Genomic DNA, 24,619 nt, shown 5'->3' with positions numbered 1-24,619 from the left:
CTGGGCTCTTGATTCTCTTCCATTTGTTTGTATGTTTTCATGCCAGTACCATACCGTTTGGTGATAGTTTTACAGTATAGCTAGAAATCCAGAACTGCGATGCTTCCTGCTTTGTTGTCCTTTCCCAGGTCTTTTGTGGTTATATATACATTTTGGGAGTGTTTTTTTCTATCCCTTGGTATAGTGATTATGTTGACTCTATAAATGGCTTTTGGTAGTATTGACATTTAAACAGTATTTTTCCTGTCCATGAACATGGATATCCATCCATTTATTTATGTTGTCTTTGATTTCTTGCATCAATCACTTGTAGCTTTCATAGTAGACATCTTACACTTTCTTGATTTTATTTCTAAGTATTATTACTTTTGGTACTGTTGTAAATGGGATTGATTTCTATATTTCTAATTTTGGAAAATTTGTTATTGGTGTATAGACACACTACTGATTTTTATATGTTAATTTTGTATCCTATAACTTTACTGAATTCACGGATCAGACCTAACAGTTTTTGGTTGAGTTTTATGGTTTTACGGTTTTCTATTAAATTATGTTATCTGCAAATACAATTTAATTTTTTCCTTTCCAATTCTGATAGCTTTTATTTCTTTTTCTTGCCTGATTGTTCTAGCTGGGACTTCAATATTTATGTTGAATAGGAGGAATAGTGAGAGTGGGCACTCTTGTCTTGTTCCTTGTCTTAGAGGGAAAGCTTTTACCTTTTCACCATTGAGTAAGTTATAACCTGCGGGCTTATTGTATGTGGTCTTTCTTTCTTTCTTTCTTTTTTTTTTTTTTTTAATATTTTACTTATTTATTCATGAGAGACAGAGAGAGAGAGGCAGAGAGGCACAGGGAGAGGGAGAGGCAGGTTCCCTGTGGGGAGCCCCATGTGGGACTTGTTCATAGGATCCAGTATCACGCCCTGAGCCAAAGGCAGTCACTCAACCACTGATCCACCTGGGCATCCCATATATGGCCTACCTTATGTTGAGATGTGCTCCTTCTCTGCCTAATTTGTTGAGTATAATCACTTTTTTTTTTTAAGTCCACTAGTAAACTACTTAGGTTTTAACTGTATTTATATTTGTAGCTTTTATATATTTTTTTAAGTTCATTTATTTATTTTAGAGCATACATGAGCCGGTAAGCCAGGGGAGGGTCAGAGGAAGAGGGAGAGAAGCAGACTCCCTACTGAGTATGGAGCCCAGTGTGGGGGCTTGATTTTAGAACCCTGAGGTTCTGATCTGAGCCAAAATCAAGAATCAGATGCTTAACCCACTAAGCCACCCAGGTGCCCCTGTCTTTCATACTTTTTAAAAACAAAGTGTGATCAATAATATATTGAAATCAAGTCCATACCCTAATGATACAAACCATACATATTATTGAATTAGAATTGATGCCAGAAGGTTAAATATAAAATGAACGCTTGGAGTTAATCATAAAGTGAAGATGAGTCTCTTTCTTTTTTGAAACGTCACTAAAATAACATTACAGGTGTAAAACAAGTGTAATGCCACAAGAACAAGGAATAGAGGAGGTGATAGTAGTCTGATGGTCTTACAAAATGTTGGAAGGTGGAAAGAAGATAATACGGATTTTCTCTGATAAGTAAATGACCCTTGACCCTTAAGTTTCAGGATCCCTCACTAGCCTTCACTAGGATTTTGGAAAAAATCCTGTAATGGGTCCTTGTAGTGTCTTTACATAGTCATACGTTGTTAAAGATGCAAATAAGATATTTTAATAATCCCCAATTTACTGGTATTTCTCAGTGAAGTAGCCAGCTGTATTTCAGTGAAATTCACTAGTTGTTCAGCCTTACTACCAAATAGAGATCTTATATTTAAAGTACTTTGCTCTTTAAAAATAAAAGGATAGCCAGCAATTGCTAAATATGTGTTGATAAACATCAGTTTTTAAGAGACTGGTTAATTCAATGGACGGTTCTGAGGACCTTGATTCTTGTATACGAACCACTGCTTTCAGTTCCCTTGGGGCTGTGCTTGTTTGTTCCTTTGGCTTTTGCTTGGTGCTCTGGTAGGGCACTGAATCCAGGGAAAGCAACCAGCATAGTGTATGATGTCATGGCCTTAGATTACTAAATGCCACAGGATTCTCAAAAACGAACAAACAAATAAACAAACAAACAAACCACCAAAAAGTAATGAGTATACCTATGTCTGGACTCTGTTAATCATGATTTATTAGTAGTTCTGTAATATGTAGGGAGGGTAAGGGTGATCGAAAGATCCACCCAGGTTTTCTTTCTGTAGTTTGACCCATTATTTATGTTTTTTAAAAATCTTCTAGTTTTAAAACATGCATCTTGGGGTAGCCCTGATGGTTCAGTTGTTTGGCGTCGCCTTCAGCCCGGGGTGTGATCCTGGAGACCCGGGGTCGAGTCCCAAGTCAGGCTCCATGAATGGTGCCTGCTTCTCCCTCTGCTTGTGTCTGTGCCTCTTTCTCTGTCTCTCATGAATAAATAAATTAAATCTTTAAAAATAATAAAATAAAACATGCTTCTCTTTCTTCCTCAGTGATAAATGCAGCTCATTCTTTCTACAATGGAACAACAACTTTACCAATATCAGATGAAGATAGAACTCCACGAAAAAGAATTAGCAAAACACTAAATATGACAACAAGTCCTGAAGAGAAAAGAAAAATTATTGGGGATACTTTTGTTAAGGTATCTTCCTAATATCTACAATGTGTACTGTTTTTGATGTGAATTTTAATATTTATTTTTCCTTGTCTTTATATCAAATAAATTTGCTGACTAATTTTTATTGTTTTTTGGTTAAGAATTTTGGTGTATGTTACTATGACACTAACTGGTAGAAACGGTTTTATGTTTTAAAAAACATGTATACTTGGTAGGCTCTTATTGTAACTACTTAAGAATAGCAATTTCAGTTGATATAAGACTTTAGTTCTTTGGGTATTTCAATGGTTAGTTATCAGGCTTTTGAATATTTGCCTATCTTTATGAATATTTTTAAAGCATATGTTCTTAAAAGAATTTATTTTGGGAGTTGGTGTAGATTTTATCTCTTGGTCAGTATTGCAAAAGGATTCTGAGAAATCTTGCAAAAAGCATAAAAAAGACTTTGCTATCTTTTTTAAAGATTCATCTCTTAAAAGACTTTTACTCCTCTCGATTATAGATTGCCAATGAAGTAATTGGAGAAATGAACCTGAAACCAGAGGAAGTTTTCCTTGCCCAAGGTACTTTACGGCCTGATTTAATTGAAAGCGCATCCCTTGTTGCAAGTGGCAAAGCTGAACTCATCAAAACCCATCACAATGACACAGAGCTTATCAGAAAGTTGAGAGAAGAGGTAAAAGCTTATAAGAACTTTGCCATAAAATCTTTCTCTCTCCCACCCTCCCTGAATCATTTTTAAATGTACAGTTCAGTAATGATAAGCGTATTTACATTGTTGTGAGACAGATCTCCTCAAGTTTTTCATCTTGTAAAACTGAACCTTTATACCCCTTGAACAGCAGCTGCTTTGTTCTCCTTCTTTCCAGCTCTTAGTAATCACCATTCTACTGTCTGTCTCCGTGGATTTGGCTACTTTAGATACTCTGTATAAGCGAAGTCATACAGCATTTGTCTTTTTGTGACTGGCTTATCTCATTTAGCATAAATCCTCAAGGTTCATCCGTGTTGTAACACGTGACAGGATTTTCTTCCTTTTTAAGGCTAATATTTAGTTGTATGTATATACACATTGTTTATCCACTTATCTGTCAATGGACATTTGGGTTGCTTCTACTTTTTGGCTATTGTGAATTGTGGTGCTACAAACGTGAGTTGATAGATATGTTTTGGAGACCCTGTTTTCAGTTTTTTTGGTTATATACAAGAAGTGGTATTGCCAGATCAAATGGTAGGTTTTTTTTTTTTTAAGATTTTATTTTTGAGTAATCTCTACAGTCAACATGAGGCGTGAATTTACAACCCCAAGATCAAGAGTTGCGTGCTCTACTAAGTCAGACCAGCACTCCTTGGTAGTTCTATTTTTAATTTTTAAAAGGAACCTAATGTTTCCATAATAGTTACATCATATTATAATCTACCAGCAATGTTCCAATTTGTCCACACTTCACCAACAATTGTTATTTTCTCACTATTTCTTTCTTTTATTATTATTATTTTTTTGTGATTCACACCCATTAAAATGGCTACTATCTGTATAGTGGCATCTCATTGTGGTTTTGATTTGCATTTTCTTAATAACTAATGATGTTGAGCATCTTTTCATATGCTTATTGGCCATTTGTATATCTTCTTAGGAAAAATGCCAGATCTTTTGCACATTTTTAATTGGTTTATCTTTTTATTACCGAATTGTAAGTGTTCTTTATACACTCTATAGGTTCTTTATCAGATAGGAGTAGGTCGTCTTTTCGCTTAATGGTGTTATTTGGAGAGCTTTAATTTTGAGACACTAGTATATTTTCTGATGCCTTGTATTCTAATGAGAGTTAGATCGGAGATGGTGGGTAGGGCGGCTCCTCTGATTTATTTATATTTGAAAGGTTTATATTTAAAATGTGTTTTAAAGAGAAGTATGAAGATCAGTAAAATATTCATCTAATTTCTTATGAACACATGGAAGAAAATACTTTAAAATATGAAATTTTAAAAAATGTTTTTTTTAAATTTAAGGTGAGAGACAGCAGGAAAGGCCTATAATTTGTTACTCTTTATTTTCCATGTCCTTTCCATTTCTAATTTGTATTAATTGGCTTTTTCCCTCTGTAGGGAAAAGTAATAGAACCTCTGAAAGATTTTCATAAGGATGAAGTAAGAATTTTAGGCAGAGAACTTGGACTTCCAGAAGAGTTAGTTTCCAGGCATCCATTTCCAGGTAAAAATAAATAAATAAGTAAATAAATAGAACTGATTGCTTGATTTGTCATTAAACCTTCATGTTGAAGAAAAATCAATTCAGACAATTTTGAAATAACTTTTTATCTCAGGGAATATATAACTTTAGAAAAAGGTGTAGGTAGGGTACAAAAGTCTTCTTAGTATCTATTGTGTATACTTCATTTTTTTACATAATCATTTTCCATTGTATTTACACCACCCCAGTGAGTCTGGGCTATGATGTTGCCATCAGATAAGAAAACCAAGGCATGGGGTATTTTAGTAACATTTGCCACACAGTTTTTTACAAGTCTTAATTTACTTCTTATTTTAGACAGAGAGCAAGCATGTGCTTGCCAGCAGGGAGAGAAGCAGAGGGAGAGAATCAAGCAGGCTGCATGCCCAGTTTGGCAGCCCAGAGTGGGGTTAGGATATGACCTGAGCTGAAATTAAGAGGCAGACACTTAACAAGCTGAGTCACCTAGGTGCCCCACATTGTCACACAATTCTTAGTGTTAGAACTGTGATTTATATGTTCTTTCTACTATACCGTGATGGCTTCCATGGAAGTCCAGGTTAAAATGTGGTTCTCTGAAATCCTAATCCAATGGTTGTCTTGTCTGAATGGATGAATTAACTTTTTTTTCATAGTGCTATATGTAAGTAATTCATGAACAAATAAAAAATATTCAGTTTAAGTAGTCATTTGCTGCAATCATGTAGAAAGATAACTAGAGATAGTATTTCTTTAAAGTTAAGACTGAGAGTCGTAACATTGTTTTCATTATAATTTCTTGAGTTTGGTAAGTCTTAGACCTCATTTTCTGGCTCTTTATAATAGTCATTATGTGACGAGTTGAGAGAATGGTCTAATTAAATTCAACAACATAGTAAAAGTTAACATTTCTTAAGTACTAAGATGTGCTAGGCTTTCTGCTAATTATTTTACACATACTGTCTTATTTGATCCTCGATAAAACTACCATCTATTTATAGATGAGGAAATTTTGGGGATGGAGCCCAATTTGCCAAAAGTTAATGCAGATTAGGTTTGGAGCTGGAATTCTAGCCTTGATAATCTCTCCTCAGAGCTTGTACTCGTGAATACCATGTTGGTCCTGTAAGCAGCGGGACAGAGGTATATAGCTCATGTAGTAGTTAGCACTGTTTGTATCAGTAAACTTCAAATTTGGGAATTTAAGGTGTTCTATCTAAACATTGTGTTGGCAAAGAATCGTGTGTGAATGTAACGGAGAGAGCCCAAGTGGTCCTGTGTCCTTGGTCATCATTTCACTAGATTCACTTGTCTTTTAAAAGCCTATTTTATGTATAGGATTTTTTATTAAAGATTTCTTTGGTAAAAAATATTTAGTTGCTTTTAAAAAGATTAGGCATACTATTTACCTTTTAAGCTGTTTATTCTACAGATGAAGAATAGAACTGGGGAGTTAATGGAACATGGCTAAGGTTTTGTCTATAATCAGCTGTCTCCTGGGATGCCCTTTCTGTTATAGTAAAGAAGCAGAATAATTTTTTTTTTAATAGATCCATGTCATTTTGTATTCATCCTTCTAAGAAGTTGGTGAAATAGAAATACCAGTTCACATTTTTGGAATTAAACAGTTTGTTGTCCTTTTTTTTTTGAACAGCAGATTCTTCTTCCTAAAATTAGATTGGTAGTTGAACCCAGGTGGTGAATAATAAGGTGGTTCATTACGTTGTTCTCTTTATTTTTCTATATATTTAAAAATTGCTTTGATAAGTTTAAAAAAATGAGCACCTATATTGTGAATTAATATTTATTGGAGAATTTTGTGACATTTCATACATGGACTATAAAAAATGGAAATCATTGATGTAGAGAGAAAGCATTTTATTTTATTTTATTTTTTTTAAACTTTTTTCACGAATCTTTTTTTTTTTTTTAATTTTTTATTTATTTATGATAGTCACAGAGAGAGAGAGAGAGAGGCAGAGACATAGGCAGAGGGAGAAGCAGGCTCCATGCACCGGGAGCCCGACGTGGGATTCGATCCCGGGTCTCCAGGACCACACCCTGGACCAAAGGCAGGCGCTAAACCGCTGCACCACCCAGGGATCCCCAAGAGAGAAAGCATTTTAAAAAATGATCTGTTAGGGGATCCCTGGGTGGCTCAGCGGTTTAGCGCCTGCCTTTGGTCCAGGGTGTGGTCCTGGAGACCCGGGATCGAGATCTGCATCGTGCTCCCTGCACAGAGCCTGCTTCTCCCTCTCCCTGTGTCTCTGCCTGTTTCTCTCTCTCTCTATGTCTATCATGAATAAATAAATAAAATCTTAAAAAAAAAAAAAAAGATCTGTTGGATGGGAAAACTAATGGTTACATTTGAAATTAAACACTTAAAAAAAACTTTAAAGTAGTGGGGCTCAGTTGGTTGGGTCTCTGACTCTTGGTTTCAGCTTGGGTTGTAGTCTTGGGATCCTGGGATCAGCCCCCTAGTTGGTCTCCATGCTCAGCAGGGAGTTCTCTCTTCCCTCCCTCCACCCCTCCCCCCTGCCCATGTGCTCCCTCCCATAGATAAATAACCCTCCCCCCCAAAAAAAAGAAAACGTAAAATGGTTGTATGTCAGTTGTATGTCAGTAAAACTGGAAAAAACTTACAGTGGCAAATGGAGTTTAATTTTTGGAAGGATTTTATATTGGAAACAGTGATATTTTTGTATTAGATATAAAACTTATATTAAGTACCATTGTTACTATTCTCTTTAGGTCCTGGCCTGGCAATCAGAGTAATATGTGCTGAAGAACCTTATATTTGTAAGGACTTTCCTGAAACCAACAATATTTTGAAAATAGTAGCTGATTTTTCTGCAAGTGTTAAGAAGGTAATAATTTGCATTGAATTTGTATATTAGAGGAGCTTTAAATAAACACAGCTCATCAATATAAGGAATTGAATAGATAATTGTAGTATTCTAGTATTTACAATGAATTTATTAGTTTCATTTTTTGAAAATTCAGAGTAATATAACATGTTAAATGACTATAAAGAAAATATTCTACAGAGACTTGTAAATCCAGACTTCCCTTTTCAGCCTTACAACAGATAAGATACCTGGAATCCCTAAAAAATGCTAGATATGAAAGGGTGTTTTTTTTTTAATTTTTTTTAAAGATTTATTTATTTATTCATGATAGACACATAGGGAGAGAGGTGGAGACACAGGCAGAGGGAGAAGCAGGCTCCATGCAGGGAGCCCGATGTGGGACTCAATCCCGCGACTCCAGGATTACGCCCTGGGCCGAAGGCAGGCGCCAAACCGCTGAGCCACCCAGGGATCCCCCTGAAAGGGTGTTTAAAAATATTTTAGAGGTGCCTGGCTGGCTCAGTTAGTAGAGCATGTAACTCTTGGTCTTGGGTTATGAGTTTGAACCTCATGTTGGATTTAAAAAAACTTAAAAATATTTTATATGTAAAAAAAAATAATTATATGTAGCACAAGAAAATAAGGGAAAACTTTTTTTTTTTTTTTGAAAACGTTTTAACTCCAAACTAAACTGAGGATGATGAGTGTTAGTCTCCCAGTCCTTCTATAGATTTGGTGCCTAAATTCATAATCTTTGTGGTCTGAAAAACTTAAAGCTAAGAATTTAAAATGGACCTTGGTTGGTAGTGCCTCCAGGTGTCAGGGTTAGCAATGTAAATTCTTTCCAGAGTGTCTTAAGGCCTTAAAAATCTCCACACATAGGGTTCCAGTGAATATATATGAACTTAAGTTGCAAAATACATGTTGAAATAAGGTAACATGAATGAGAACTAGTCGAAAAAACCGACAGGACAAGACCCTCAAACACTTCAGATACTGGAATTAGTATAAAGTATGTAGGATTAAAAGAAGCAATTGATAATAAGAATAAGGTATATGAAAAAAGAAAAAAAAAGAATAACGTATATGGTAAAAAAACTACCCAGATGACTTGGGCAGCTTTGAAAAAAATTAAGTTCCGGGAATGAAAATAACTGAAATTAAAAACAACTAAAGAAACAAGTAATGAACTAAAAGACTGATGATAAATTATCCAGAGATCAGAACAAAGCTTTAAAGAGAAGATAATTACAAGAGAGGTTAAAACAGAATGAAAAGGTCAACTTTAACATATGCCTAGGAGGAGATAATAGACAAACCTGTTTGAATTCTTCCACAGGATGAAAGATACCATGCCTCAGATTCAGGAAATGTAACCCATCTCATTTAGGCTAATGGTAAAAAAATTGATACCTAGTAGGCATACCTAGCAAAGCTGCAGACTGCCGAAGACAAAGCAACTGCAGAGGAAAGATTGATTACCCTTTGAAGGAAAGACTGTCATACTGAAAGCACAGTAAAAGCAAGAATATTTCAAAGTGCCATGAAAAAATAATTGTGAATAGTGAACAAATGAACTGTCTCCTAAGAACTAGGGCAAATGAAGACATTTTTAGATAAACCATTTACTACCAGTAGTCCAGTACCTGAGGACCTAAAGGCAGTAGTTCTCAACCTGAAACCAACATGGGCTATATAATAAAAATAATCTCTAGTTTATAAAGATATTATAACAATATACAGCTAAAAAAGCATACAAGCCACAAGTAATTGGAGGTAAAGCATTCAAAAATGCTTGTACTGTTTGCTAGTAGAGAGAGATTGATTCTCTTTTGTTAAGTATCCATGTTAACACTTAAGGGGAACTGCTAAAAGAAGAAAAATACAGGGTTTAACCTCAAAACCAGTAGAAGGGAGATAAATGAGCTGGGAAAAATAATTTAGAAGAATGTAAGAGAAGTAAGAGAAGAGAAAGAAACCTAAAAACTGGGACAAATAGAAATTGCTGAATAAAATGGTAGGATGAAATCCAACCATATTATTAACACACAGTTATTTAAAAGGACTCACGTGGCTAGTTATAACATAGATTGCCAAACTAGATTGAAAAGTAAAATCTAATTCTAGTCTGTTTACCTAAGGATAGAAGGAGTGAAAGGAAGAGTGGAAGAGCATACCAGGCAAATAGACCAAAAAAAAAAAAAAAAAAAGTGGGTAGAGATCTATTAATTTTAGATGAAGGTGACTTTATGGTAAAAAGTTTTATTATAAGGAAAAGATTTAACTCTTTTGACTTTTTGAGGTGTGTCCCTACTGGTAACAATTTAATCCCTGAAGTAGGGATTGAACTTCCCTTCTCATTGCCCTGGCCCTCCGGAGTGAAATTCTGATGTGTACTGAGTAGCACGCACAAGTCAAAGAGGAATGTCTAATAGGATCCATTGCTGGAAGCCTGGAAGTGTAGCTATGTAAGACAGTCATGGGTACCAAAAGAATACCTTATTTCTTGAAACCTTAAGAAATTAATGTCTGTCTGGTTTTCTCAGCCGCATACACTGTTACAAAGAGTCAAAGCTTGTACCACTGAAGAGGATCAGGAGAAGCTGATGCAAATTACAAGTTTGCATTCATTGAATGCCTTCCTGCTGCCAATTAAAACTGTGGGGGTGCAGGTGAGTTGTGTGAGTTCATTGATCTGTGACATAGCTTTTCGCACTTTACTCTTTCCACTGATATTGAAATATGAAAGTATATATACCAAACTTAGAAATGTAAAAAGGCAGTGTTTTGTAGAGTGTCTTATTTATTTATTTATTTATTTATTTATTTATTTATTTATTTATTTTAGAATGTTTTATGGAGCGAATTAGGTTATAGGAACTAAACATTCAGGCTGAGATTTTTGTAAGTTTGGGAACATCTGTCATCTCTAATCAAAAGTAAAAATTCAAACAGTGGTTTGCTCTAGGGTTGGCTTGCTTGCTTCTGCCTTGAAGGGCAGGCTTCTTTGTCTAAAAATGTACTGTGACTTTAGAAGTGGTTGTTACCTACAAGAAGGTGGCCCCGGATGAACATGTTACACTATTTAGGTCTTGCTCTCAGCTTGTGTGTTCCTTTCTGCGTCTTCAACATGTGTGTCTGAGCTGTGATCATGTACAACTAGCATTTTTATATTTATTGTTCATTCTTTCTAATTGTAAGAGCGTGTGAAGATAATACGGTTTTCACTTTTAAAATGTTATTTATAAATGAAGTTCTTTATATGCTTCTCAGGTGATTTTCTGGGGAAAAGCTTGGAGGGTAGGGAAGTTTCTTTTCTGTTAGGATTTTTAGTTAAGTGTAAACTAGAAAAGGTGTCAATAATTCAGTGTAAAATGGTATGAATGCCAGTTATTGGGCTTGCCTTATTTGTGGCAAGAAATTAACTCTGTTTTAGAGATTACTCATCTGAAACTTGGTAAATATACTCTTTTTTTTAAACACATGAAGTTGAGTCACCAGTTTAAATTCTTCCTTCTCCTGAATCCATATAGCTCTGTCTGTAAATGAGACAATAGAAATTCATTGTTACCTGTAAAGTATTCTAGTTCATAGAAATGATAGTTGCAGTTATTTTGAACATTTTCCCTCTTCCTCTTTATTTGTAAAGGCCATATATGAAAGCTATGTATATTCTTTTAAAATCACTATTAAAGTAGTAATAACCTTCTCTGGAATTGTAGAAATCACTTTCTTTCCGTGGTGTTTGGTTATCTCATCATATGCAGTTCATTTTGAGATTGATGCTGTTACTTACAGGCGGGTATTGCCCTACTATAAAAATAGAAGAGCAGATAAGTTACTTAATTTGTGAAAGTTTTTCCAGTCCGAAGAACTTACAGAGAACTTCCAACTCTGTGTACTAACTCCTGCTAGGCAAGAAGTTGAATTGAATTAGTTCCCCACTCCTCTTTTTAAATAGGCATTCTAGATAACGTTAGATGAATAGATGTTGGAGGTGGTTTGTTAGATGAATGACTTTTTAAAGAATGAGGCTTATTCAGGTTCTACTACTTTTTTCATCAAAATAAGTTTCTTCTGTTGTTAGATGTCTTACTTTATTCTAGTCTCTTATGCTATTGAGGGTGAGACTCTTGCAAGCCCAGAAAAAAAATGATAATTCGTGGTTAGTATAACAATGTAGTTTATTTCCTAAATACCAAAATAAGCCATATGTGTCAAAAATAGTAAATAAATAAAAATTCAGTACATTTAGAGTAATTTTACCTTTGCCTATTCTCCAGTTGTGTTGTAGGTCTTTCCAGAAACATTAATAGATGCCCATTGTCATCTTTGTCCTTTTAACTTGACATCGCGAACTTCTTATCTTTGCATGCCATTACAAGTAGATTATTATTCTTATTAACCTACAGTGTGTATTCTGCGTATGGCTATACCGTAATTTAATCATATGCCTCCCTACCAATGGATATTTAAACTGTTTCAGTTTTTCATTATTATAGGCATTTCAGCAAGTAATACCTTAATTTTTTAAGCAGTTATTCATGCTTCTATAAGATCCTGTCCTGAATTAAAGAGCATCATTTTAAACTTTGATAGATACTATCAAATTAGCATTCATGTAGTCTGAATTCTCATATGCTCGGTATAGTGGCTGGTAGGTAATTAGCTGATGAATTTTAAAAATTGCTTATTTTAGTTTAACTATTTTTTTTTTCATTAAGCGAGTTACTTGGATTAAAAAGGGTAAAGGAGGGGCCCCTGGGTGGCATAGTTGGTTAAGCATCTGACTGTTGGTTTCAGCTCAGGTCCTGATCTCAGGGTTATGAGACATAGCCTTGTGTTGGGCGCTGCATTCAGCACAGAATCTACTTGATGAAACTGTCTCCCTCTGTCCCTCCAGCTATGTGTTCTCTCTCTCAAACAAATCTTAAAAAAAAAAAAAGAAAAAAGAAAAAAGGACAGAGGAAAAGAGGGTAAAAATATTATGATTTATTGATTTATTTATTTTAAAGATTTTATTTATTCATGAGAGACACAATCAGAGACACAGACAGAGGGGAGAAGCAGGCTCCCTGTGGGGAACTTGATACAGGACTTGATCCCAGGACCCCGGGGTCACGCCCTGGGCCAAAGGCAGATGCTCAACCACTGAGCCACCCAGGTGCCCCTCATTTATTTTTAAATTAATTTTCTTAGTTCATTTTAAAAGAAATTGATAGTAAATGTTTATGAGAGTATTTTTATCTCTGACTTAAGAATACTTTATCGACCTAATAAACCTGGGCAGAACTTTTCTCATTTTAATAGTTTGTGTGTCTGTATGTGTGTGTAGTTGACACACAATGTTATGTTATTTTCAGGGGTTACAACATAGTGATTCAGCTTCTCTATATTGTTATACTGTGCTTATTACCACAAGTGCAGGCACCATCTGTCACTATATATCCCTATTATAATAATGAATCATTGACTATTTTCCCTATGTTGTGGTTTTTATTCCTGTGACTTTGAACATTTTCTAACTGGAAGCTTTTATCTTGCGTTCCTCTTTGCCCACTTTGCCCATCCTCCCACCCCACCCCCCTTTCCTCTGGCAATCATCGGCTTATTCCTGTATTCATAAGTCTGATAAAGCTGTCAATATTTGGCTTTTAGATTTCATATGTGAGTGAAATCATATGGTATTTGTCTTTCTCAGACTTATTTCACTTAGTATAATATCCTCTAGGTCTATCCACAAAAAGAAAATCTTCTAGGTCTATGCATGTTTTGCAAATGGCAAAAATCTCATCCTTTTTTATGACTATATTCTGTGTCTGTGTGTACGCACAATTCGTGTGTACATGTGTACATACCACATCTTCCTTCTCCATCTATTGATGGAAGTTAAGTTTCTTCCATATCTTGGTTATTGTAAATAATGCTGCAGTAAACCTAGAGGTACATATATCTTTTTGAATTAATGTTTTCATTTTCTTTGGGTAAATAACTTTTAGTAGAATTATTGGATCATATGGCATTTCTATTTTTAATTTTTTGAGAAAATTTTCCACAGTGGCTGCAACAATTTACATTCCCACCAGCAGTACACAAAGATTCCTTTTTCTTTACATTCTTAACAACACTTATTTCTTTTTTTTTTTTTTTATATTAGCTTTTCTGACAGGTGTTAGAGGATATCGCATTGTGGTTTTGATTTGCATTTCTCTGATGATGAGTGATGTCAAACATCTTTTCATGAGTTTTTTGGCCATCTGTAGGTTGTCTTTGAAAAATCAATTTTTTTTTTGAAAAATCAATTTTTTTAGTAATTGAATTGTGTGTGTGTGTTGTGTGAATTCTTTACGTATTTTGAATATTAACCCCTTTTTGGATATATCATTCGCAAATATCTGCTGTCATTCAGTAGTTTGCCTTTTGGTTTTGTTGAGGTTGCCTTCACTGTGCAGAAACTTATTTCAATAGTTTATTTTCACTTTTGTTTTCCCTTGCCTCAGACATACCTAGAAGAAAGTTTACTATGACCAATACCAGAGAAATTACTGCCTGTGCTCTCTTCTAGGATTTCTGTGGCTTCACATCTCACATTTAGATCTTTAATCCATTTGAGTTTATTTTTGTGAATGGTGTTAGAAAGTGGTCCAGTTTTATTCTTTTACATGCAGCTGTCTGGTTTTTCTAGTACCATTTCTTGAAGACTGTCTTTTCCCCAATGTATATTTTTGCCTTCTTGTCATAGATTAATTAATCATATAAGTGTGGGTTTACTTCTGGCCTCTCTCTTCTTTTCTGCTGATTTATGTGTCTGTTTTTGTGCCAGTATCGTACTGTTTTGATTACTATAGCCTTGTAGTATATACTGATATCTGGAATTGTAATACCTTAGCTTTGTTCTTCTTTCTCAAGATTGCTGTGGCTATCTGGGGTCTTTTGTGGTCCCATCCAGATTTTAGTATTATTTCTTCTAGTTCTGTGAAAAATGCTGTTGATATTTTGAAAAGGATTGCATTGAATGTGTAGTTTCCTTTGGTTAGTATGGACATTTTAATAGTAATTCCTCCAATCCATAAGCATCGAGTATCCATTTGTTTGTGTCACCTTCAATTTCTTGCATCAGCGTTTTAGAGTTCTCAGAGTTATAGATCTTTCACTTCTTTGGTTAAGTTTATCCCTAGGTATTAAATCCTTTTTGGTACAATTGTAAGTGATATTCTTAATTTCTCTTTCTCCTATTTCATTGTAAGTGTATAGAAATGCTGATTTCTGAGTACTAATTTTGTATCCTGAAATTTTACTGAATTCATTTATTGCTTTTAGTCGTTTTTTTGGTGGAGTCCTTAGGATTTCCTATGTATGGCATTGTGTTGTCTTCAAATAGTGACAGCTTAACCTCTTCTTTTTTTTTTTTTTTTTAAATATTGGTGTTGAGTTTATTTTTTTTTAATTTTTATTTATTTATGATAGTCATAGAGAGAGAGAGACAGGCAGAGGGAGAAGCAGGCTCCATGCACCAGGAGCCCGATGTGGGATTTGATCCCTGGTCTCCAGGATCGCGCCCTGGGCCAAAGGCAGGCACTAAACCGCTGCGCCACCCAGGGATCCCAGCTTAACCTCTTCTTTACCAGTATTGATACCTCTTACTTTTTTTCTTCTCCGATTGCTGTGGTCAGGGCTTCTAGTACTATGTTGAATAAAAGTGGACATCCTTGTCTTGTTCCTGCTCTTAGAGGAAAAGCTCTCAGTTTTTCACCATTGAGCATGATGTTAGCTGTGGGTTTTTCTACTGGCCTTTATTATGTTGAGATAAAACATGGGCATATATTTGGAATGAGATCCCAGCGGGCCCCTGGCATGTGTTGAATAAAGTTTTAAAATTACCACGACACTTTTCTAAATGTTTTAACTGAATTTAATATGGGATTTTAATTTAGGGTTTATATCATGAGAGAAATATTTGTTATATGCTTTTATTCAAACATGTTTTTGTTTTAAAAAAACAAAAAAATTATTGTTAATGGTGTTATCATGCATGAAATATTTTCCAATCCATCTTTGGCTTACTTAAAACCATTAAAAATTGATTGTATTTTTATTTTCAGGGTGACTGTCGTTCCTACAGTTACGTGTGTGGAATCTCCAGTAAAGATGAGCCTGACTGGGAATCTCTTATTTTCCTGGCTAGACTTATACCTCGCATGTGTCACAACATTAACAGGTATGTTCTGCAGAGGACAAGGTGTAAAGTGAAATAGAAGGATGCATTTTTTAAGATCTTTTCTCTTTTGAGAGACCAAAGGACTCAAAAGTATAGATACACGTTATGCACATAGGTAACAATTGAGCAGATACTTAATAATACCTTGTGTTTTGTACCTTCATCACTGTGTAATCGTCTGCTTATTAAAAAACTTTTTGTTGTTTAAATGAAAAATAGGAAGGATTTTTTTTTTATTTTTTTATTAAGTATAGAATATTAAAGGCACTCTTAAAATCTGTCTTCCAGGTTAGGAGCTTATGCTACCTGTTGGTTTTATGGCAGTGTGTTTTCTTCCAGGATTTCTCCCAGGAGTTCTGCTGGAAGGAATATGTATGGTTATAGAGACTTTCCCATAGAGACTTGGTTTAATTTAATAATAATTTCAGATGAAATTAAAAGAAATAGGCATATGCCAGATATCATTAAAATAACTACATGTAGAATTTATTTTGAATTTAGTTTTTTCAGATCCAGTTTTTCTTTGCATGTTAATTTCTAATGTTGGTTATAGCAACAGCTGATTTATGATCTTGGTGTAATACTCCATTGCTTTGTCCCATAGAGAGTTAAAAAAAATCTCATATCAGATTTCAGATTAGATGTTGTAGTTTCACCATTGTGTACTCTGTTTTGTTTTGTGTTTTCTTTATGAGTAATAAGCAATTAACCAAAAAGAGTGACTTGAGGTTTCAGTTTACTCAAGTTTGCTGCAGAAATTAGGAACCTACCTATTGGTGTTCACCTAGCAGGGTGTGCATAGTTCTAGAACTGCCTGCTGGTGTCTCCTTTGAAACAAGGAAGCAAAGGGAAGCCAGTTTTTTACTGGTGAGAACATGCTCGCTAAAAGGTTTATTATTGCGATGAATCTAAGGCCTGCAAATACAGAAGCACCTTCAGTACACTGAAAAGAGCGGATTATTAATAAATAATGGTAAATTTGTAATTGCCTATTTTGAATGGAGATAATTGCCTTGGTTAAATATGAATGGTTCATAATCTATCTTCTAGAATGCTTAATGTCTAAATAAACTTTTTAGGTCATACAGAAAATAACCTTTCCCTAAGTTTGACTCAACTGCTTCTGTTTTTCATTTCACAATATTGTTACAGTTTCATCTATTTCTTTCTTTTGCCACATGTCCCTCACCCTAATTTAAACTTTCTCTCTGCCCTTTTATATGCTGGCTTCTCTGCCTGTTTTCTTTTTTGCTTGTTTGTTCCTCCCTTCTTTTACAAACATCCCATCCCCCAGTATAAAAGTTTAACAGTCACCAAAAAAAAAAAAAAAAAAAAGAATCTAGCAAGCCTTTAAGATTGTTGGTGAATTTTAGATTTCTTTGCCAGGGTCTGTTTTAGGAATTGGAATTTAAACAATTAAAAACACTTTTTTCTATTTTTGCCAAATTTTTTCCTAATTTGCATTGTGAAATCTTTGTATAAAGAAGGAGTGCGCCAGTTTTACTGTTCTATATAATGTGAAAGCCTACACTCACTCCTGTACATTCTATGAACATTCTTATGTGTAAGAAATAAGGCAAAAGGCAAGTTCATGGCATTCTTTTTTCCTAGTTGCCTTTTCCTCGAAGAATCATTTACGAACTTTAGGGACTGTATTGCTTAGTAGAAGTGTGGCTCTTTACACGAGACAAAAACTTTCTATAGTATGTTTGGGAGGAGGCAGTGAATTAGTTGGCAGTAGTGCGATTTTGATCTGATGCTGTTTTCTTCTGCATGTTTCCATTCCAAGTACAATTAAAAAAAATGAAAAACATTAAACTTCACCAGGGATGTTGCCAAGAGAGATTTATTTTCTTTGGTTGGGACAGATAGGGCTAGGGAGAGGGGACAGATGTGTGCTGGCTTGGGTCCCAGTAGGGAGAGCTAGGATGCATTCCTGTCTATATCCTGACTGCCCCTTGTTTTCGGGGTGAATGTTATGGAACAGAGGCTCCTAACCAGTGGTAAGAGTCCTCTTGAGTTGTAATTACCTGATACTCTTAAAGTTTGGGAAATGCACTGTAGCCTTATCTTGGAGGTTTCTGGTGCATATTAGCATATATAGTTTCTGAAGTTCTAGTCTAAAGCAATCTATTTATTCAACCCCATGTTTCCCCAGGTTTATGTATTTATTTCTTAGGGGCAGTATAAAAAATTCTTACAAACCAGGAGGCTGAAGACAAATTTACTTTCTCACAGTTCTAGAGGCTAGAAGTTTGAAGTCAGGGTCTTAGCAGGGCCATGCTCCTCTCTGTGGCATAAGGCTCTGGGTCCTTCTTTGACTCTTCCTAGTTTCTGGCATTGACTGGTAATCTTTCGCTTGCGGCAGTCTAGTTCCAATCAGTCTCTATTGCCATCTTCACATGGCCCTCTCTCTGTCTGTTTCCAAATTTTCCTCTTTTTAGAAGATTACCTTCAAAGATTAACACCTACCCTGATCCATTATGACCTTATTTTTTTTTAAAGGTTATTTATTTATTCATGAGAGACCTAGAGAGGCAGAGACACAGGCAGAGAGAGAAGCGGGCTCCCCACAGGGAGCCTGATGGTGGGACTCGATCCTGGGACCCCAGGATCACAACCTGAGCCAAAGGCAGATGCTCAACCGCTGAGCCACCCAGGCGTCCCCGTTATGACCTTATTTTAATTCAATTACATCTGCAAAGACCCTGTTTCTCACCCATAGATTTTAGATGGACAGGAAGTTTGGGGGGTATACCTATCCATTGTGATAATCCCATGTATCTTTGTACATTCTGAAATAGAATTATACTAAGTATAAATATACTTTGAGGAAGGTACATAGACCCTTATGTAATCTTCTATCCTGGGGCACCTGGGTGGGTCAGTCGGTTAAGTGTCTGATTCTTGATTTCAGTTCAGGTCGTGGTCTCAGGGTTGTGAGATTGAGCCCTGCATCAGGCTTTTTGCTCACCGTGAAACCTGCTTAAGGTTCTCTATCTTTGCCCCTCCCCCTTCACATGTGCATGCTCTTTCTCTTAAAAAGAAAAAAGTATATACTTTTTTTTTTTTTAACTTATTTGAGAAAGAGTATGAGCAGGGGTAGGGGCAGAGGGAGAAGGACAAAGACAGGGATCCCTGGCTGGCGCAGCGGTTTGGCGCCTGCCTTTGGCCCAGGGCGCCATCCTGGAGACCTGGGATCGAATCCCACGTCGGGCTCCCGGTGCATGGAGCCTGCTTCTCCCTCTGCCTGTGTCTTTGCCTCTCTCTCTCTCTGTGTGACTATCATAAATTAAAAAAAAAAAAAAAAAAAAAAAAGACAAAGACAAGCAAACTCCCCAATGAGCATAACCTGAGCTGAAGTCAGATGCTTACCTGACTGAGCCACTCAGGCACCCCTATATATATAATCTTATATCCTATCCTACGCATGTGGTGATTTTAAGTGGGTAAAAGAGGGGCCTCAGAATAAATGTAAAGAATGATACTCTTATGTTCCTTGATTCTCCTACTAAACTGTAATTTGTCTATAATTTTCACCTTCTCCTTTTCTAGAGTTGTCTATATATTTGGCCCACCAGTTAAAGAACCTCCTACAGATGTTACTCCCACTTTCTTGACAACAGGGGTGCTCAGTACTTTACGCCAAGCTGACTTTGAGGCCCATAACATTCTCAGGGAGTCTGGTAAGTTGCTCATTTTGTTTATTAGTACATGCTCTGCCTAGAATTGATTAATTAATTAGTATTTTTTTAAAATTTCATTTTATTGGAGTTCAATTTGCCAACATATAGCATAACACCCAGTGCTCATCCCATCAAGTGCCCCCCTCTGTGCCCATCACTCAGTCACCCCCATCCCCCGGCCACCTCCCTTTCCACCACCCCTTGTTCGTTTCCCAGAGTTAGGAGTCTCTCATGTTCTGTCTCCCTCTGATATTTCCCACTCATTTTCTCTCCTTTCCCCTTTATTCCCTTTCACTATTTTTTTATATTCCCCAAATGAATGAGACCATATAATGTTTGTCCTTCTCCGATTGACTCACTTCACTCAGCATAATACCCTCCAGTTCCATCCACGCCGAAGCAAATGGTGGGTATTTGTCATTTCTAATGGCTGAGGAATATTCCATTGTATACATAGACCACATCTTCTTTATCCATTCATCTTTCGATGGACACCGAGGCTCCTTCCACAGTTTGGCTATTGTGGACATTGCTGCTGTGAACATCGGGGTGCAGGTGTCCCAGTGTTTCACTGCATCTGTATCTTTGGGGTAAATCCCCAGCAGTTCTGCCTAGAATTTAGAAGTGTGGTATTATGATTTCTAGTTAGGAGGATGTAAGTCTGATTTTTTAGATGCTTTTATTTTTATTATTTATTTCTATGGATTGTTTTTCCTGCCATACAAAATTTTTCACCTTTTTGGTCATTTGTGGATATGTTCATTTGGGCAAAAACATTTGAGTTGCCTGACTCCCATTTGTTCCCAGCTGAGGTTACAAGGTAATACGCTTTGTTCACTCTTACTATAAACAGGTGTCCTTTCTGTAGACTATTCAGACCATATTTTATGCATTTGTGCTTTTTTTTCTGATTTTACTGTTTGAAATGTCCCCCAGGTATAGTCCTGGGGGTACCGCCTGAGTTTCTAAGCACAGGAAGGCTGTCATCTGCCTTATGGAGAAAACATGTGGGTTAGATAAGGTTCGTTCGTGTATGAATTTTAGTGCTGATGGCTATGAGTTCAATGTTAACGAATCCAGAATAAATAATGTATCTTTAAACAGAAATATACATAAAACAAAGTTATGTATTGACTGGTTGAAAAAAATGTTGTGACCAGGGGCTTGCAGGAATCTATTTCCTGTAGGGACAGTGGTTTACTATTTGCTAATTCAGTGTTTTCAGTATAGACATACCTTGAGTAACAAGAATGAACTTTATTGCATCACTGTGACATCACTGCAGTCATCAAATTCTATTACTTGTATTTGTGATTGAGTTTAATTACAGATATGGGCGTAGTTGAAACAATGCATGGATGGAAACAACCTTAACTGATACATTTATGTATGTGATTAGATATTGTCTGGGAGGATTTAATGGAACTGGGCTAGAGTGCTTTTTCCTTGGTGTGGTGATTGGTTCTTCCAGTTGTTTACTTCTTTTTCTAGGCTATGCTGGGAAAATTAGCCAGATGCCAGTGATTTTGACCCCATTGCATTTTGATCGGGATCCACTTCAGAAGCAGCCTTCATGCCAGAGATCTGTGGTTATTCGAACCTTTATTACTAGTGATTTCATGACTGGTATACCTGCAACACCTGGCAATGAAATCCCTGTAGAGGTAATTTATATATTTTTCTCATGTACATTTTTAATATCTCATACATTTTTATAATGCGGTGAATGGAACAGGCTAGGACAAAATTGCTATTTCTGGAGTTGGTTTTCTGTTTATAAGAGAGGCTTTTATTTATATTTTTAAAGATTTATTTGAGAGAGCCATGCATATGTGCAGGGGGAGGATCAGAAGGAAGGAGGGGAGAGAGGAGCAGACTTCTTGCTGAGCACGGAGCTTGAAAAGTAGGATGGGGGGCAGCTTGAGGCTGGGCTCTATCTCACGACCCTGAGATCTTGACCTGAGCTGAAATCAAGAGTCAGACGCTCAACCAACTGAGCCACCCGGGTGCCCTTAGGCTTTTATTATTTTTTAAAATATCCACATAATTGATTAAATAATGTACTGTAGTAGAAAAGACCTTACATTTATTATACCCCTCCAGATGTCTGATTACTATGTGGAGAGTAACCACCTCTAATTTATAATTCTGTGTGATCTTGTCAACCTCTACCTTTATAAATAGTATTTTCCAAGTAAAGGAGAAGACCCTGGTAGTGAAGAACAGCTCATTAGAAATACAGATGAGGGGATCCCTGGGTGGCGCAGCGGTTTGGCGCCTGCCTTTGGCTCAGGGCGCGATCCTGGAGACCCGGGATCGAATCCCACGTCGGGCTTCCAGTGCATGGAGCCTGCTTCTCCCTCTGCCTGTGTCTCTGCCTCTCTCTCTCTCTGTGACTATCATAAATAAATTAAAAAAAAAATTTAAACATTTAAAAAAAAAAAAAAAGAAATACAGATGAGATTGATACCATGATGGCTAGACACCCATGAATTGCTTAATGCTGTGCCTACTACCAACTATTTTTGATCACCATCTCCCTCTCCCGTTTTCTCTCCCCTGGAGTGTTCCAGAGCAACCATTTGCATGATAGTAAATGGAAATCAAAGTGAGACTTTATTAGGTGGACCACTGCTCTGTACTCTACTGCAGGGTTCTGGTTATAGTTGGGGGGGGTGTGGCTTAGAATCTGTTTTCCCTTAAGCTCAAATATGCCAAATCTCTGTCATTCAAGTGACCAGGCCTTCTCCTGGTGTACACTTGGTAGTGGTTGTTACTGCAGTGCATCATGTGCCACTGTCCTGGCCTCCGACTTGTAGGTTTCAGCCACAGACAATATGTGAAGCATTGGCTTTGTTACATAAAATGACATGCTTGGGTGTCAGAGCAGTGTCAAGTTGCTGTAAATATTTCTAAACACTTGTTACTTGACAAGTAACAAACATAATTTGCAGACTGGCAACTGTGTGCAGACTACACTTTGAGTAGTACTGAGTTAACTCAAAGCTATAGAGGGAAATTAGGTTCGCTACGTAAAATTTAGAGACCATACCATAGAAGACAATAATAAAAAGAGATCACATTTTAATTGTCAATGTAAGCCTTTTGGTCTGTTGGACATGTGCTGGGTGGGTCCTGGCCCTTCTATTTATGATCTTTGTTTTATAACAGGTGGTGTTAAAGATGGTCACTGAGATTAAGAAGATTCCTGGTATTTCTCGAATTATGTATGACTTAACATCAAAGCCCCCAGGAACTACCGAGTGGGAGTAATAAACTTCTTGTTCTACTAAAGTATTGTGTTCAGTTTAAATTGATTAGAAACCATTTCCAGTATTGACATGCAGTACTGTGAAAAGAGTTATTGGAGCGGCTACATCACACCTGAGTTCTCTACAGCAAAAACCTACGGCTTACGAGCTGAGTTTGGGGGATAACTAAAAGGGACTGAAGAGTTTGTACGGGTATAATCAAAGCACCATTGCCTACACTCAGACAGAGTGACACTGCTTTTGCCTTTGCCTCACTTGTTCTTTATGTATTAACACGCTGTTGCTATTCACGTCTCTGTCAACGAAGGTGTATGAAGGTGGGTGAGTTTGGGCGTAGCACTAAGCTTCTGTCCCTTTGCCAGTTTCTAAGGGTTGTTAGTAAACAGCCATTATTCACCAGCGTGACCTAATATGTATGTCTTTCAGAGAATCTGAATTTCCCTGTAAGTAACCTTACTCCTCCAAAGGTGGGTGAGGGAAGAACATATCAGATAAAGGTGTAGGCGGGCTGTTCCAGCCACTTCTGTGGGACTCCCGGGCTACCGAATGTAAGCCCCCTTACGATGGGAAACACTGGGGATTTGTTCAGAATTGTATGACATCACAGCCAGGGGGAGAAAAGAAGCTGTGAATGGTCTCGGTTTAAGATGTTTTCAAATCCTGTTCCACATCGATGTCATGGTGTTCACTGTCAACCTGTCCATTAGCAAGGAGCTTTATCAACCCCCTCCCCCCAGATGTTGCCACCTCCTGCAGCCTTGCGAAGAAGTTTCTGTTCTCTTCTCCAGAAGAGGCTGTCTCTGGTGTAGCATAAAGTCAGCGTTTTGATCTCGTTTGGTCAGAGGACCAGCTCTGAGACCACAGTAACCATCCTAAGTACCTGCAGTTTACATCATCCGGTGAAGAGTTGTAAAATGAACCCTTAGGTGGAACCTGTAGGCGGGCTTATTACCCACTTCTCAGAAGACTGACCAGTCTTGATCCATGCGAGACCTTGTAATCCTTCTACCATTTGTAGGATTCAAGAACTTGTATAAGACTCCTTCCATTGCCACTGGTGTCTACCAAGATCGTTTATACCATTCATATAAACACTATGAAAATAGCACCAGATTCTACAACCATTTCTCAATATTTTAGCTAATGTTACTTTTTAAGGACCTTCATGAATTTTTTTTTTTTTTTTTTTTAATTGAGGTGTAATTGAGCTTTAACAGATTAGTTTCCGGTGTCATGTTTTTCTCCCACCAAACCCATTTCAGGTTGCTGCTGCTTATTTTCAAGATCCTTTGTGTTAATCAGGTACAGAATTTTGTTTGGGATTCGGTGTTAGGAAAACAGTAAAATTATACATGGCAGAAATCTACTTCTTATTCTGGCTGGTCCAGAGGAGGAGAAAACTGTATTACCAGACCAGCAAGGGAAGAGCTTCTGTCTATTGAACAGGTATCCGCACCTGAAACAAGAGTATCTGATCTCCGTGGAATTTGACGGGTCCATTTTTTGTCCTGATGATGAGGTATTTGCACTGGACTTTGGAAAGAGGATATGTAAGTGATCCGGCTTCCAACAGATTTGGAGTCCTGTTATCTTATCGCTGGAATAGATGACCTCTTCTAAAAGGCTTACAAATATTTACATTTATGTGAAAAAAAAAATGCCTCTTCTAGAAGGTAGAAGTTTCTTAGGATTTTGTTTCGGATCCAATAGG

General features: G+C 36.7%; 1 protein-coding gene across 3 annotated transcripts in view; it reads left to right on the top strand.

Moving 5' to 3' along the window:
• GMPS (guanine monophosphate synthase) overlaps nt 1-22,930 on the top strand; it is a 76,879-nt gene extending 53,949 nt beyond the window's left edge. For all 3 annotated transcript variants that reach the window (XM_072792182.1, XM_072792183.1, XM_072792185.1), the window contains exons 8-16: nt 2,544-2,695; nt 3,174-3,347; nt 4,781-4,886; nt 7,635-7,750; nt 10,279-10,404; nt 15,835-15,950; nt 19,506-19,636; nt 21,128-21,300; nt 22,808-22,930. In XM_072792182.1, the coding sequence (XP_072648283.1) occupies nt 2,544-2,695; nt 3,174-3,347; nt 4,781-4,886; nt 7,635-7,750; nt 10,279-10,404; nt 15,835-15,950; nt 19,506-19,636; nt 21,128-21,300; nt 22,808-22,909 (1,196 nt within the window). In that variant the 3' untranslated portion in view covers nt 22,910-22,930. The remainder of the gene's footprint in view (nt 1-2,543; nt 2,696-3,173; nt 3,348-4,780; nt 4,887-7,634; nt 7,751-10,278; nt 10,405-15,834; nt 15,951-19,505; nt 19,637-21,127; nt 21,301-22,807) is intronic.
• The last annotated feature ends 1,689 nt before the right edge of the window (nt 22,931-24,619 follow it).

This window comes from Canis lupus, chromosome 22 (genome assembly GCF_048164855.1).
Source record: "Canis lupus baileyi chromosome 22, mCanLup2.hap1, whole genome shotgun sequence".
Taxonomy (NCBI): Eukaryota; Metazoa; Chordata; class Mammalia; order Carnivora; family Canidae; genus Canis; species Canis lupus.
This window is presented reverse-complemented; position numbering and strand designations above follow the sequence as displayed.